We start from the raw sequence: 16,954 nt of genomic DNA, 5'->3' as shown, positions 1-16,954 counted from the left end.
TTGGTACAGTTACATCAAGATTCTTTATGGTTTTTGTGGCTATTGTGCAGAGCGTTGTTTCCCTGGCTCTACCCATCAGGAGATCAAAGCAGAAGCTCAGGCTCACAGCCCAACTTAGGTCAGAGTACAGGGAGTGCTATGGAGGAGTTGGGGATAGAAGGACCCATATGGAACAGGATCTCTATAAAAGACTAACAGAGCCAAAAAGTCTCGGCCCATGGTCCCTGCAGATTTCTGTGCACCAAAGAAGGACCATGCATGGAGAAAAGCCAGGCACCCCACTCAGAGGTAGCCTATTGGCATCTCCATCTCACTATGGGCCCCATAATTATTAGAGCAGGGACTGTTGCTGCCATGGACTCTGTTGGCTGCAGTTAGATGACTTTCCCGTGGCCGTGTGCTTTACCATGCCAGAGAGGAAGAGGATGTAGGCAGACCTGAGGAGACCTTATAGCCTGGGGTCAGTTGGTATGGGAGAAAGGCTTTCCCGTCTCTGAGGACTTGGGTAGGAAAATTGAGGGGCAAGGGCGTTAGGTTGGGGCCAGGAAAAAATGAGAGAGGGGGCTACAATTGGGATGTCAAATGAAAAAAAAATTAAATAAACTTAAATTTTAAAAAAAATGTATAAAATTTTCAAACACTTTAAAAGTTGTGTACAGTAGGCAAAACTAGTTACCAACTGATCTAATTCAATATAGAGAAAGATATGGAGTGATGTAAGAGTCACTAGGGCCTGGACTGTCTTCTGTGAAATTTATACTGACACTAAACTTCTGAAAAGTATTTGTTCTTATGTCCTACAGGAAGAAGAGAAACCATATCTTGATTCTTCATTTTGGATCGAAGTTAAACTTCAAACTGCCTCCATTAGAAATGTCAGGGGACCAGGCAGGCAAGACCCGGGGTTCCACACATATCACTGTGCAGAAGATTTCCTACAGGTGGACCATCAGCAACTTCTCCTTTTGCCTGGAGGGGATGCGGGACCCCATTTTCAGTGGGACTTTCTCATCAGGAGCCAATGACAACCGGAAATGGTGCTTGAGAGTTCACCCCAAAGGCATTGACATAGAAAGCAAAGATTACATGTCAGTTTACCTGGTGTTGCTCAGGAGTTCGAAGACCCCAGTTTGGGCAAAGTTCCAGGTTTGGATTATAAATGCGGAAGGAGACAAAAGTCTAGGACTGAGGAGCCCACGAGTCTTTAAGTTCCTTCCTGGTATGGACTGGGGATTCAAAATGTTCATCCTTCAAGATTTCCTCTTTTCCGAGGCAGAACGCCTTCTCCCTGAGGACCACCTCACCCTGCTCTGCAAGGTGACCATGGTCCAGGACACCTATAGCATTTCTGAAGAGGACTCCACACCTGCGATAAAGGTTCCAAGGTGCACATTTACAGATGACTTAGGGGAGCTATGGGAGACTTCCCACTTCACAGACTGCTGCTTGTTGGCAGGTGGTCACGAATTCCGGGCTCACAAGGCCATCTTAGCCGCTCGCTCTCCAGTGTTCAGCATCATGTTTGAACACAACATGAAGGAGAAGCCAAAGGACCGAGTTGAGATCCAGGACATGGAGCCTCAAGTCTTCAAGGAGATGATGGGATTCATTTACACAGGGAAAGCCCCAAACCTCCACAGCTTGGCCCCTGATGTGCTGGCAGCTGCTGACAGGTTTGGCCTGGAGCAGTTGAAAGCCATGTGTGAGGACGCCCTCTGCAGGGACCTCTCAGTGGAGAATGCTGCTCACACTCTCTTCCTGGCTGACCTCCACAGTGCACAAGAGCTGAAAATGGACGCCCTGGATTTCATTACAGTTCATGCTTCTGAGGTCTCTGAGACCTCAGGGTGGAAGGAAATGGTGGAAGCTCATCCCCACTTGCTGGCTGAAGCATTCCAGAACCTGGCTTCTGCACAGGGTCCCTGGCTGGAGCCCCCTCTCAAACGGCTGAAGAGATCCTCGCACCTCGATAGTTGTGACTAACCTTGTCTTCCACAAGGTCAGACCGTGCTGTGACCAGTGACCTCCAGGTACACCAAGGCATTGCTGCTGCATTTACAGTGGATCTGGGGAAAGACAGCCTGGTGGCTCAGGATTTCAAACATCTGGAAGAAGTTGGAGTGGTTGCCATGTGGGCAATCCTGGAGTCAGGTGTGGTCTACCTAACATCTGCATTCTTGCTGTACTTGTTTCGTGTTTGTCTCCTGAGTTGGAGAGTGAGAGTCAGCGTAGGTGCTTGCAACTAATGCCCCAAAATAGAATTTTGGGGAGAGGGAACTTTTTTCTTTCAACTGGAAAAACACATGACCAAAAAGGATCAGGTCAGAGGAGAAAACAAATATTTACATTTACTCTTAAGGGGAGAAAAAGACAAAGCATCCTTTCCCCCCACCCATAACTAGTTTGTGGGGACTGGGGAGATAACTCAGGTGGCAAAATCAACCTGGACTGTTTCCAGGACACACAGGAGTTTTCATCCATCTGTGACTGGACATCCAGGGGATCTGAGACACTTCCTGGAGTGCATGGGCGCATACATCTCTGTAGACAGAGCCTTACAATGTAATGTGAACTGAATAAAAATGATGAAATCTCTTGTGGTTTTCCATCGTGTTTATGTTCAGAGATGTCAAGTTTAGTCCATCCAGCTCTGCTCTGCTGTGAATAACTGTAATAGACTCTTGTCTGCAATCCTAGTATAGTTTTATTAAAAGTGCCAGGGGTTGGGTGTCCCTTATGGGATGGGTCTCAGGTTAGAAGTCAATGAATGGCCAGTCCCTCCATCTCTGCTCCATCTCGAGCCCCACATTTTTTTGTAGAGGAGACAAATATAGTTCCAAACTGTTATGAACCTAGTTCTGCAAGTGTCCTTTTGGCATGGAGAAGATTACTTTGGAATAGAAACTATGAGAGACACCCTGGTGACTCTAGCATTTAGGAGACAGGGAAAATGAAATTGTTGGCACCTTTGGTTTCCCAGTAGCCTGTGAGTCAGCATGCACTCCCCAGGACCATACATCTGGGAGCTCAGCCTTCTCATCTAAGAATAGCTGCACAACCTGCTCAGACACACATCTCTGTCAGATATAGATGGTTTAATCCATGCACTTCCAACACTGATCATGATCAGGGACACACAGATGCCCACTCATTTTTAGAGTGAATTTTTCATGGAGAAAACATAACCAAAGGGCAAGATTCAATTCTATCCCAGGCATATTGTGGTAGGTAGCTAGACACCCTATTTTCCCTTACTGTTAAGCTCATTAGCTGAGATATAGGGTTGGGGAACCTGGGTATCTTCCAGTTCCCTCTCCAGGCCAGAGGGTCTGGGCATAGTCCAGGTTTTTACTTTCTTATGAAAAAAAGAACATAGCAGGGTATTATGATTTACCTAGCGCAGAATTTACATTTAACATCTTTGAATATTCTATTATCAAGAGCAAGTATTGAACTGTGAGCCAGGGAAGTCAAAACAGCTGTTCCTGTGTTAGCTGGCAAGGCCTAAGCATATCAGGGCATGTGTCAATGTTGGAAGGCTTCAACATTCCTTCCTTGGGTTTTTCCTGGTGTCAAATACTTACTTCTATATTTTATTCAAGATCTATGGGTTTATAGTGAGTCCTTAAAACAAAAGGGTTGACTGCAGAATGCCAAGTTCACCATGTTAAGGGGGCTCTCTAGGCATGTGGGCTGTGAAGGAGGTGATCTGGTGTTTGCAAGGTGTTGTACCATGATGAACCCATAAACTGCTTCCCGCCTCTGACATGCTGTCAGGAGTCATTGATTTGGGGAAGTCCAGTAGGCATGAGAGGTCTCTGGAGATGATCTGGTATTTGCAAGGTCTGTATCATGATGTACCCCAGAATTGCTTCCAACCTCTGACCCCCCTGTCAATTATGCATTGCTGCATCTCTCTAAAATCCTGCATTAGAGCCAGGCATGGTGGCGCATGCCTTTAATACCAGCAACCAGGGAAGCAGAGGCAGGTGGATCACTGTGAGTCTAAGGCCAGCTTGGTCTCCTAAGTGAGTCCAGGACAGCCAAGATTACACAGAAAACCCTGTCTCAAAAATGAAAAAGTAGAAACATCTGGCATTGGTGAGAACTGGTACTTTCTGGATATTGACCAGCTCTGATTGAGCAAACTCTTACAGGAGTTTGTTGAAGATGCACTGTTTGTTATTCAGATGAATTAATCCCTGATTATGAAATTCCGGGTTTGATTCAAATAGTTGTAAATGGTAAAGTTAGTTTATGGGTATGATAAATACCTTTGTGGACCTCCAGATGCCTCGCTAAGGATAGCCTTGAAGCGGATTTGTGGCTGCAGATAAGCCTCCACTCCAGATGGCACCTTGAATCCTGGTATTTCACCATAAGTAGAGGCAAGTTTGTTTAAACTTTACATAAACCTAAGTAAGAATGAAGGTACCTAGAGATGTCTGAATTTACTCTGTTTCTTAGAATGAAACACAGAAAAAATTATTGTCCTGAACTGAATTTGAACTAAGAGATAGCTGGATAATGTACAGTTAGGTCAGTGCTAATTGGTGGGTCGTACATTGTTGCAAACTTTAGGCCTTGTCACTCTGAACTCACTGTGACCTTATGATATAAATACTTAGATAAGAAATGTTTAGATTCAAAACATGTGACCTGTTGTATTTTAGAATTCATCTGTTTTCATGATTAATTGCCTTTCTTCAACTATGAGGTAATACCCTTTTCTCGGACATATAAGTATGGTCATCTACAATAAACGGTGCTAAAATTGGGAGGCTTAACTTCAGTTGAAGTTAAGATGCCTGACTTCATCCACGTTTTCTCTTGAAAGTATGTGTGTAAGTGGTTTGTTTTCTATCTCTCTCTTATTTCTTATTTCCCTGTATATTCAGAAATAAGTTAGCAGACTCAGGGCATCAGCTCTCTATGGCTAATAAGCCCAAGTTTACATTAGCTAACTGGAGATCTCCAGCAAGAGCCCTATCTATAGATCAAAGAGCCTCCTTTTATGACCCCCCTGAAGTCTCTAGCCAGAAGCCACTTTTATAGCTCGGCCAAAAGAAAACTGTGGTCAGCTTAAATTCTCCTCCTCAGTCGCAGTACAGCCAGTCCTTAGAGAAGAAACCTTGGGCTCCTTTTCTTCTTCCCTCTTGCAATCCTGATCAGCTGCCTGAGCCATGAGCTCTGACCACCCAAGAGATAAAGTGAACTGGAAGGGCATCTGCATCCAGCCCCAAAGACACGATCCTGGACCTCTTCAGAGCAGCAGCTTCCTGTTAACAGCAGAAAATCTTTTTTGTACAAAAGACATAAAAGCATGAATGAGACAAGGTGCGCAGATGAAGGTTAGCAGTAGGATATACAAAAATCCAATGACAGTGGGAACTAAAGATGTTAACCACGGGGACTGACTGAATAATCCTTCACACCAGTTGTTTGATTCTTGACATTTTTGTTCCTTCCTAAGGAGGTTGATTTTAACTTTTACCAAGGACTTTTTAATTACATCTTAATGACTGGCATAGAGGCAGCTTTGTTGCCCTAAGGCATTGTTAGTCCATCCTCCTTGAGGAACAGCAAGTGTAAAGCCCACATGTTCTGCAGAATTCTTTCATCTAAAGATCTACTTGATGTTCTAGAAAAAATGATGGCTGGATTTATTTGGTCCAAGTACACAGACACACACAGACACACACACATACACACCACAACACATTACAGAACAGCCAGGGCTTTGTGTCTGCACTATAGCCCAGCTAGCCTATCATTGTAGTCCTAGAATATTCCATCACCACATGAAGCTGAAGCTCTGAGCCCCTGCTCAGGTATTCTGCCCAGTCCAATCATGACAGGTTTCCCCAAAGAAAAGCGGTTGGGCTCTGTTTGTTGGACGCACCTAAGTTGACTCTCAATTTCCAACCTATGAGACAAAAATGAAACAATTTCAGCACAAAGGCAGATGTTAGGTAGAACACACCAGGCTCCAGGGCTGCCCACTTGGAGATCATTCCAATTTCTTCCAGATGTTTGAAATCCGGAGCCACCAGGCAGACTTTCCCCAGACTCACTGGAAATGCAGCAGCAATGCTCGGGTCTACCTGGGAGTCACTGGTAACAACACTAGTGGTTGCTTCTAGAAGAAAGATATAGGTCACAGCTAAGTAGGTGCTGAGATTGTTTCAGGTGCTTGAGAGGAGGCTCTGGGAGAGGACTCTGTGAGGAAAACAGGTGGCTAAGATGGCCTCGTGAGACATGAATTCGTGGCCATTTACCAACAGTCTGTAGTGCGTGAAGCAGGAAGTCTCCCACAGCTCCCCTAGGTCATCTGTCAATGTGCACCTTGGAACCTTGGTTGTAGATGTCATATTCTCTCCAGAAATGTTGTGGGAGTCTTGAGCCATATCCACCACGCATAGGAGGGTGAGGTGATCCTCAGGGAGAAGGCGTTCTGCCTGGAACAAGAGGAGATATCTTTGGATGGACATTTTGAAATCCCAGGTGTTGCCCTGCAGGAACCTAAAGACAGTTCTGCTTCTCAGTCCTGGGCATTTCTCTGCTTAGGGACATGTGATCCAAAAGTGGAACTACACTCAATCTGGGCCCTTAGGACCTCCGAGTCACACAAGGTAGACTGATGGGCAGTCTTTGCCTTTTTCATCAATCCCATTGGGGATGTCCTCTCAAACAAGGTATCAGTTCATGAGTGGCTCCCGGTGAGAAAGTCCCACTTAAAACGGCTTCCAGCAATCCCTCCAGGCAAAAAGAAAAGTTTCTGACAGCCCAAGTGTAGGAAAATTTCTGGACAGGGATCTCTCTGGGGCCAGAGCTCTTGGCTGCTTGGTCCCTTGACATTTCTATCGGTGGTACTTTGAAGTTTAAATCAAGACATGATTTCTCTTTAACTTGTAGGACACAATTACAGGTCCTTTTCAGAATTTTAGTGTCTGCTCTATGCTCTGCTTCCACACTGAGAATAGGGAGGTGGGTCTCTCTGTGATTGTCTTTTTTATTTATTCATTTTTATTCACTTTACATCCAGATTGTGGCATACTCCTTTGACTTCTCCTGGTCTCCCTCTCCCTACCTCCCTTTCTTCCCCTTCACCCACCCCGAATCTTTAGACAGGTGGAGCCCTCCTTTCGTGCCATATGACCCCAGCCTACCATGTCTCATCTGGACAGTCTGCATTCTCTTTTTTAAAAAACTTTTATTTTATTAATTTATTCATATTACATCTCAGTGGTTATCCCATACCATGTATCCTCCCATTCCTCCCTCTCCCACATTTCCCCCTTACTCCCCTCCCATATGACTGTGACTGAGGGGAACTTCATGCCCCTTTATATGCTCATAGGTTGTCAAGTCTCTTCTTGGTAGCCTGCTATCCTTCCTCTGAGTGCCACCAGGTCTCGCCATCCAGGGGACATGGGCAAAATGAGGCACCAGAGTACATGTGAAAGTCAGACCCCACTCTCCACTCAATTGTGGAGAATGTCCTGTCCATTGGCTAAATCTGGTTATGGGTTTGAAGTTTATGGCCTGTATTGTCTTTGGCTGGTGCCTTAGTTTGAGCAGGACCCCTCGGCCCAAATCTACCTATCATAATGTTCTTCTTGTAGGTTTCTAGGACCCTCTGGATCCTTCTACTTTGCCATTCTCCCATGCTTCTCTCATCTAGAGGCCCAATAGGATGTCTTCCCCTCCGTCCCAGTTTCCTGGTAAGTGAAGACTTTCAAGACCCAGCTATTCCACTCCTTGGAATATACCCAGAAGATGCTCCAGCACATAACAAGAATCCTTGCTCAACCATGTTCATAGCAGCCTTATTCATAATAGCCAGATCATGGAAACAGCCTAAGTGTCCCTCAGTAGAAGAATGGATAAAGAAACTGTGGTACATTTACACTATGGAATACTACTCAGCAATTAAAAACAAGGATGTCCCCAAATCTGTGGACAAATGGATTGAATTACAAATGATCATAATGAGCGAGTTAACCCAGAAGCAGAAAGAATCAAATGATATATACTCTCTTATATCTGCATACTAGCCCAAGGGGCATGTCCCAGGAAATAGCATTTCTAATACTTAGGGTAGATAGTACTCTACAATCATTCACAAGACAGCAGAGCTGGAAGGACTAAATTGGACTTCTCTGAACATAAACTCTTCAGGAACCCACAAGAGATTTCATCATTTTTATTCAGTTCATATTTCATATGTAGGGCTCTGTCTACAGAGATGTATGTGCCCATGCACACCAGGAAGTGTCTCAGATCCCTGGATGTCCAGTCACAGATGGATGAAAATCCCTGTGTGTGCTGGGAACAGTCCACGTGTCCTCTGCAAGAGCACCACTGCTTTTGCCACCAGAGTTAACTCTCCAGTCCCCACACACTGAGTTATGGGAGGTGGAAACAAGTCTTTGTCTTTTGCTACCCTTCAGAGTAAATGTTAATGTTTGTTTTCTCCTTTGACGCGACACCTTGGTCATGTGTTCTGCTCAGTCGAATCAAAATAGGTCCCCCGACACCTCCTAAAAACCATCTCTCTGTTCTGTGTTTCCTGCAAGCACCTAAGTTGACTCAGTCTTCAAGTCAGGGGACAAAATGAAACAATTCCAGGAAGAAGGCAGATGTTAGGTAGAGCACAGCAGAGCCCTGGGCTACCCACATGGCAATCATTTCAACTTCTTCCAGATGTTTGAAATCCTGAGCCACCAGGCTGTCTTTCCCCAGATCCACTGTAAATGCAGCAGCAATGCCTTGGTGTGCCTGGAGGTCACTGGTCACAGCACTGTCTACCCTTGAGGAAGACAGGGCTAGGTCACATCTAACCAGGAACTAGGATCTCTTCAGTCGTTTGAGAGGGGGCTCCAGCCAAGGACCCTGTGCAGAAGCCAGGGACTGGAATGCTTCAGCCAGCAAGTGGGGATGGGCTTCCCCCATTTCCTTCCACCCTGAGGTCTCAGAGACCTCGGAAGCATGAACTGTAATGAAATCCAGGGCCTGCATTTTCAGCTGTTGTGCACTGTGGAGGTCAGCCAGGAAGAGAGTGTGAGCAGCATTCTCCACTGAGAGGTCCCTGCAGAGGGCGTCCTCACACATGGCTTTCAACTGCTCCAGGCCAAACCTGTCAGCAGCTGCCAGCACAGCAGGGGCCAAGCTGTGGAGGTTTGGGGCCTTCCCTGTGTAAATGAATCCCATCATCTCCTTGAAGACTTGAGGCTCCATGTCCTGGATTTCAATTCGGTGTCTTTGTTTCTCCTTCATGTCATGTTCAAACATGGCTCTGAAAACCGGAGAGCGAGCCCCTAAGATGGCCCTGTGAGCCCAGAATTCATGACTAGCTACCAAGAGGATGCAGTCTGTGAGGCAGGAAGTCTCCCACAGCTCCCCTAGCTCAGCAGTCAATGTGCACCTTGGAACCTTTAACGCAGGTGTCCACTCCTCCTCAGAAATGCTATAGGTGTCTTGGACCATGATCACATTGCAGAGCAGGGTGAGGTTGTTCTCAGGGAGAAGGTCTTCTGCCAGAGACAAAAGGAAATCTTGAAGGATGAACATTTTGCATCCCCAGGTGTCGCCAGGAAGGAACTTAAAGACCCGTGGGCTACTCATTCCCAGAGTTTTGTCTCCTTCTGCATTTATAATACAAAACTGGAACTTTGCCCAAACTGGGGTCTTCAGACTCCTGAGCAACACCAGGTAAACTGACACGTAATCTTTGCTTTCTATGTCAATGCCTTTGAGGTGAACTCTCAAACACCATTTCAGGTTGTCATTGGCTCCTGATGAGAAAGTCCCACTGAAAATGGGGTCCGGCATTCCCTCCAGGCAATAGGAGAAGTTGTGGATGGTCCACCTGTAGGAAATCTCCTGTACAGCAATATGTGTGGAGCCCCGGGTCGCGACTGCTTCGTCCCCTGACATTTCTACTGGAGACAGTTTGAGGTTCAATTTCTATCCAAAGCGAAGAATTAAGATATGGTTTTTCTTCTTCCTGTAGGACATAAGAACAAAAACTTTTCAGAATTTTAGTGTCTCACCTCCACTCTGTTCCCCACTTGCTGAGACTGGAGAGTTGTGTCTCTGTAATTATCTACCGAGATTTCATTATTATTTTTAGACAAGACAGTCAGGGGCCCTAGTGACTCTTACATTACTCCATTTCTTTCTCTGTATTAAATTAGATAAATTGGGAACTAGTTTTGCCTATAATACACAACTTTTTAAGTGTTTGGGAAGTTTTTATACATTCTGTTGAAAATATTTATGTATATTTAAATTTTTTTCACTTGATAACCCAATTGTAGCCCCCTCCCTCATTTCCTCCAGGCATCACCCTAACACCTTTGCCCCTCGATTTCCCTATCCAAGTCCTCAGAGAGGGGGAGCCCTTCTCCCCTCCCAACGGACCCCAGCCTATCAGGTCTCCTCAGTTCTGCCTACATCCTCTTCCTCTTCAGCATGGTAAAGCACCCGGCCACGGGAAAGTCATCTAAGTGCAGGCAACAGACTCCATGGCAGGAACAGCCCCAGCTCTACTTATTATGGGCCCCATATTGAGATGGAGATGCCAATAGGCTACCTCTGAGTGGGGTGCCTGGCTTTTCTCCATGCATGGTCCTTCTTTGGTGCACAGGAATCTGCAGGGACTATGGGCCGAGATTTCTTGATTCTGTTAGTCTTTTATAGAGATCCTATCCCATATGGGTCCTTCTATCCCCAACTCCTCCGTAGCACTCCCTGTACTCTGCTCTAATTTGGGCTGTGAGACTGAGCTTCTGCTTTGATCTCCTAATGGGTAGAGCCAGGGAAACAACGCTCTGCACAATAGCCACAAAAACCATAAAGAATCTTGATGTAACTGTAACCAAGGAACTAAATGTCTTGTATAAAAAAAAACCATAAATCTCTGAAGAAAGAGACTGAAGAAAATATGAGAAGATGGAAATATCTTCCATGCTTGAGGATGCATAGGATTAACCAAGAAACAATGGCCATCTTACCACAGCAACCCACAGATTTAATGCAGTTCCCATTAAATGCCAACACAATTCTTTACAGCTCCTGAAAAACCAGCTCTCAACTTCATTTGGGACAACAAAAATCCAGAATAGCTAAGATAATCCTGAACATGAAAACATCTTCTGGAGGGATAATTGTCACTGAACTCAAGATGTACTATAGAGCAACAGTCATAAAAAGTGCACGGTACTGGCATAAACACAGACAGGGGGATCATTGGAATCCAATAAAAGATCTAGAAATACACTCACACATATAATTTTTGAGGAAGAAGACAAACCATACAATAGAAAACAGAAAGCACCTTCAATGAATTGTGCTGCTCTAGTGCATGTCTACATGTCAAAAAAGCAAACAAATATGTTCCATGATGTTGGATTCAATGTGATCCCTGAGATGGTGAACTAGAAAATCCTGTCTGAGATCCCATTTTGGTCCTTGAGATTGTGAACTGTTTATACTGCCTCTGATCCCATTGAGACCCCTGAGATTGTGAACTATAAAAACACAGGATTTAATAAAGTTAACCCTAGGTCTATGGGTGGAGAAAGCAAGCAGCTGACGGGGATTAAATATAGGCGAGGTTTTGAGTAGAGGAACAATTAAGATAGCTTTCAGGATAACAGGATCTTGAGATTTTAGCTTGAGCTCCTTGGACTTTGGTGCTTGGCCTTTGGAAGCTTTTGGACTTGGTTTTTAGGTATTTTCTTCCTGGGCAGTCAGCTGAGCTAATGAGACTTTGGGACCTTTTCCATCAGGAGGTGAGCTGAGCAGGAAGGTTAGCTGAGTGCTTTCTCTGCCTCTCTGAGCTAGCAGGTTTTTCACCACAGCATCTGTCTCCTGTGTCTTTATTGGTAAGATAAAGTGATCTGGGAATTTCACTGAATCCATCCTAGATCCATAGTTATTACAGTGCAAACCTCAAGTGCCAGAGCACAAAAGACATTATCATAAAATGAGGAACACCAAATCTATTAAAAGAGATAGTGTGGAAGATCCTTGAACTCTTTGGCACAGGAGACAACTTCCTGAAGAAATACCAACTGCCCAGACTCTAAGATCAACACTTAATAAGTGAGACATCATTAAATTGAAAAGTTCCTATGAGACAGAGGCCACTGCCAGAAAACAAAACTATAGCCTACTGTAGGAGTAAAGATCTTCACCAACTCTACATCCAACAGAGGGCTAATATGCAGTCCATATAAGCAACTGAAGAAATTGAACACCAACAAAGCAAATAATCCCATTAAAATATTGGGTACAGAGCTGAACAGTAACCTCTCAAGGAAAAAATATGAAATTTCTAAGAAACACTTAACGAAAGTCTCAACATCCATAGCCATCAGGAAAATACAATCAATACTTCTCTGGGATTCCATCTTACACCTTCAGAATGGCTAAGACCAAAAACTCAAGACAGAGCACATGCTGCCAAGGATGTGGAGAAAGGGGAACTCTCCTTCATTGCTAGTGAGAGTACAAACGGGTAAAACATTTTTGAAATCATTCTGGCACTCTCTCTGAAACTTGGGAACAGCACTCCCTCAATACCTAAGCATACAATTCCTGGGCATATACACCAAAGATGCTCTACCATACAACAAGGACATTTGTTCTACAATGTTATTGGTAATGGCCAGAAATTGGACAATCCAGATGTCCCTCAACCAAAGAATGGATAGAGAAACTGTGGTCCACATTCACCATGGAATTCTATTGCAGCAATTAAAATCAAGGACATCATGAAAATTTCAGAGTAACAGAACTTAGAGAATGAAGGAAGCTAGATCAAGGGCATTGAGGAGAATGACTTACAGGCTGCAGTCAAGCTAATCCACTGACCGCTGGCTGTGCACAGAGATGCCTAGAGGCCTGTTAGCTGTTCAGTCCAGGAGGCGATGTCACTGCTGGTCTTCAGTATACACTGCAATTCTGTAGACACAGGCTGTAACGCCGGTGATGGTCTGTACTTGCTAGCCAAGAAGGGCCAAGAGGCAAAAATCCCAAGCTTCCCTTTTCCATGCCCTTATATAGTCTTGCAAGGAAGGTGTGGCCTAATTAAAGGTGTGGTTGCCAGGCTCAAGACCTGGATTAAAGGGGTGTGGCTCCTTGTTTTGAGATATAGTGTCAACTTTGTGTCTTTGGACCTCCAAATCAGGATTCCATATGGATCTGCCTACTTGAACTGAAGCAAAATCTTTCTCACAGGCAGGCCCTCCATTCTGGGGTTTGAGTTCATTCCAAATGGATACAAGGTTTAGCAAGAAGTGCCATCCCATGTGTATCTTCTTCCTGTTGCTAAGTCCATATGTGAAGGGATGGTGTGAATTTCTACACAGCTACTCTTTCCTCCTGTGATTGTGTTTTAATTATCCCTGCCTTGAGTGTGAAAATGGAAGGAGTGTTTTACTCATCTGTCAGGGACCTGACTGTCACAACAGGTAGGACGGGAAAGAGCTCACATATGGTGTCTCACAAGCAGAGCCAGAGACCTCTGAATGTGCTGTCTTCTTCGCTGTCTTTTTCCAATGCAGACTCTTGGTCCCTCATGGGTCTATGCACCTTTATTCATGGTCTTTCCTCTCTGCCTCAGATAATCATCCTTGTAATAACTATGTCATCCCCATGTATGCAATAAGTGTGATATTCTAAGTAGCCTGGTTGGCTGAGGCTGAAGAGACCATGTTAAAAACTGTCAGACTCCATTTTGTTAGAAACATCCTTAAAACATCCCAAAGACCACAAACCCTGGAAAAATTCCTTGCTGGAGGGTCAAACTGATCTACACTGAGCTGCAGTCTATTTGTACTTTTATTATGTTTGATTCCATGATGTCATAACTGCCCCTTTGACATCTACATACTCTATTACACTTTTCATGTACACTAAAAACTGCCATGCACACTTTCAAGACCATCCAGATCTGTTTGTCAGCAAAATACCTTGAGTCTGAGCTGACCACCATGGTTTACCATCCTCAGCACTCTATAAGCTAATTGGGGTTTTCTTCCTTTACATATGCAATACAAATTTCCCTCAAGGATCATTGAGATCCTGGACTGGCCCCCTGCCTGAGCTCTGCAGCAGACATCCTGTGGGGGACTTCACTGCCCCACTCCTCACAGCTACTGAGGGTCCCACAGATCTTACTATTCCAAACCATCCCCTTCTACTTGACTGCTAGCAGTGGGAGTAGGACTTCTCTGATTCTTCTGGCTGCTCCTGAGACCCTCTGCCTACTCCTGTGTTACCTCACCCAGCCCTGGTGTGATGGGTTATGCCTACTCTTAGTGCATTTTGTCATGCTGCGGTCAGTTGGTGTCCCTGGGAGGCATACTTTGTTTGGAAGAAAAGTAGGAACAGTAGGTATAGAGGAGAGGGGAAGTAGAGGGGGCAGAATCTGGAGAAGCGTAGGGAGGGGAGGCTGCAGTCGGGGTGTACTGCTTGAGAGAAGAATAACGAAAAAGAAAAAGTAAGTTACCTCACACAAAAAGAACCAGGCCAGACTGCTTTAGCACAGAATTCGCCAAGACTTCCAAAGAACAGGTAGCACCAATACTCCTCAAATAATTCCACTAAATAGCAACAGAAGGGCCATTGCCCAATCTGTTCATGACACCATTGTTACCCTCATTCCCAATCTACATAAAGACCCAACAAAGAAAGAGAATTACAGACCAATTTCCTTTATGAAAAATTATTCAGAAGTACTCAATAAAATACTCAAAATCCAAACCCTAAATCACATCAAAGCTCATCCATCATGGTCACTTAGGCCTCATGGCAATGATGCAAGATGGTTTAACATGCAAAATCAGGACATTGATTCTACTGTATAATCAAATTGAAAGATGAAAGCACACAATCACCTCATTAGATGTAGAAAAGGCCTTTGACAAAATCCAACACCATTTATAAGAAACATCCTGGAGATATTAGAGACACATCAACTGAGCATAATAAAGGCAGGATCCAGCAAGCCCACAGCCAGCATCAACCTATGTGGGGAGACACTCAAACCAACTCCACTAAAATCAGGAATAAGACAAGGTTGTCGACTCTCTCTCTCCCCATAGAATATAGTTCTTGATGTCTTCTTCAAAAGAGCAATGAGACAACTGAAGGAGATAAAGGGCACACAGATTGGAAAGAAGAAGTCAAAATATTCTTCTTTGCAGATGATATGACAGTAGATCTGGGAACCTAAAAATTCCACCTGGGATCTTCTATAGCTAATAATCACTTTCATCAAGTAACTGGATACCGAAGTACTCACAAAAGTCAGCAGAGCTCCCATATAAAAATGATAAACAGAATTAGAAAGAAATCCAGAAACCCACCTTTCACAATACTCTCAAGGAATATAAATATCTTGAGCTAACTTTAGCCAAGCAATCAAAGGACTTATAAGACAAAAATTCAAGTCTTTGAAGAAAGAATTTGAAGAAGATATAAGAAGATGGAAATATCCCCAGTGCTCACAGATCAGGAGGATTAACCTAGTAAAAATGACCACCTTACTAAAAACAATCTACACACTGGATGCAATCCCCACCAAAATGGCACCACAACTCTTCACAGATCTTCAAAGACAGTTCTCAATTTCATATGGAAACCCAACAAAACACAACAACAAAAATGATAGCTAAAACAATCCTGAGCAATAAAACAACTGCGGGATTTCTCCTCATATCTGATTTCAAGTTGTCTTATAGGGTTACAGTAATGAAAACTGTATGGTATTGGCCTAAAGCAGACATATTGATCAATGGAATGGAATTGAAGACTGAGACATAAACCTAAATATGTATCTATGGACACCTGATTTTTCATAAATAGGCTAGAAATACATACTGGAAAAAGAGACAGAATATTTCACAAATGGTGCCATCTAACTTGTCTTCTTCCTCCTGAGCCTCCTGAGCCTAGAGGTAAAACAACAACAACAACAAAAAAAAACACCAAAAACAACAACAATAACAAAAACAAAAAACAACAACAACAAAAAACCTTAAGCCTTAGTCATAATTGGAGGGTTCTGCAGCAGGGAGCAAGAAATGCTCCAGCCCGGGGAAAGTGTGTAGGGGATGTGCTCACACTGCAGGTGTCTGCTCCTCTGCTTCGATTGGTTCATGCTGCAATGCTTCAACTGTGATTTAAACAGAAGGTCATTTACACATTTTGTGTGTGTGTGTGTGTGTGTGAGAGAGAGAGAGAGAGAGAGAGAGAGAGAGAGAGAGAGAGAGAGAGAGAGAGAGAGAGAGAGAGAACACAAAACAATGAGGGCTCGGAGTGGAAAAAAGAGAAATAGGAAAGGGGAATCTTTTTTTCATTTCTCTGAATGATTACAGTATTCACAGAGGTTCCAAATAAAATTAGAACCTAAGATACCATTTTGAACTGATTATCTGATGGGAATTCTGGCCAAGTTCAATCACAAAAGTGAATAAATTTAGGGCCCAACAGTGTTCTTTAAACAAGTCCCAACTGTTTGATTTACCAATGAAGACTCAGGAGCCAGAGGCTAAGGTGAAGGCCGGCTAGCTCAGAGAGGCAGAGAAAGCACCCAGCTGACCTTCCTACTCAACTCATGTCCCAGAGGAAAAAGCCAAAAGCTAAAAGTCAAAATCCTCCAAAGCTCTTCTTCAGCACTCTGTCTTAAATACTCCTTAACTCAGTGCCCCTCCTTTCTGTTTAGGGTTAACTTGACTTAATCCTGTTACAGAAAGCAATTGGAGCCAGGCATGGTGGTGCAAGCCTTTTGTTTTGTTTTGTTTTTGTTTGTTTGTTTTTGAGACAGGGTTTCTCTGTGTATCCCTGGCTGTCCTGGACTCTCTTCGTAGAACAGGCTGGCCTCGAACTCACAGCAAACCGCCTGCCTTTGCCTCCCTAGGAGCCTGGTTTGGCACATGCC

At 44.1% G+C, this 16,954-nt stretch overlaps 2 protein-coding genes across 2 annotated transcripts in view; one reads left to right on the top strand and one right to left on the bottom strand.

Annotated features, from left to right (window-relative positions):
• The window catches only part of LOC311590337 (speckle-type POZ protein-like), a 399,822-nt gene that overhangs the window by 133,458 nt on the left and 249,410 nt on the right, over positions 1-16,954 (bottom strand). The gene's annotated exons all lie outside the window — the stretch shown is intronic.
• On the top strand, positions 874-2,148 carry LOC311589806 (speckle-type POZ protein-like; the record flags this gene model as incomplete). Its single annotated transcript, XM_084768455.1, has 1 exon — positions 874-2,148. One exon carries the CDS (start codon positions 874-876, stop codon positions 1,981-1,983), a length of 1,110 nt encoding a protein of 369 aa, XP_084624581.1. The 3' UTR covers positions 1,984-2,148.

Source organism: Acomys minous, assembly GCF_964271855.1.
Source record: "Acomys minous genome assembly, chromosome: 19".
Taxonomy (NCBI): domain Eukaryota; kingdom Metazoa; phylum Chordata; class Mammalia; order Rodentia; family Muridae; genus Acomys; species Acomys minous.
The sequence above is the reverse complement of the archived record's forward strand: the minus strand, read 5'-3'. Positions and strand labels throughout refer to the sequence as shown.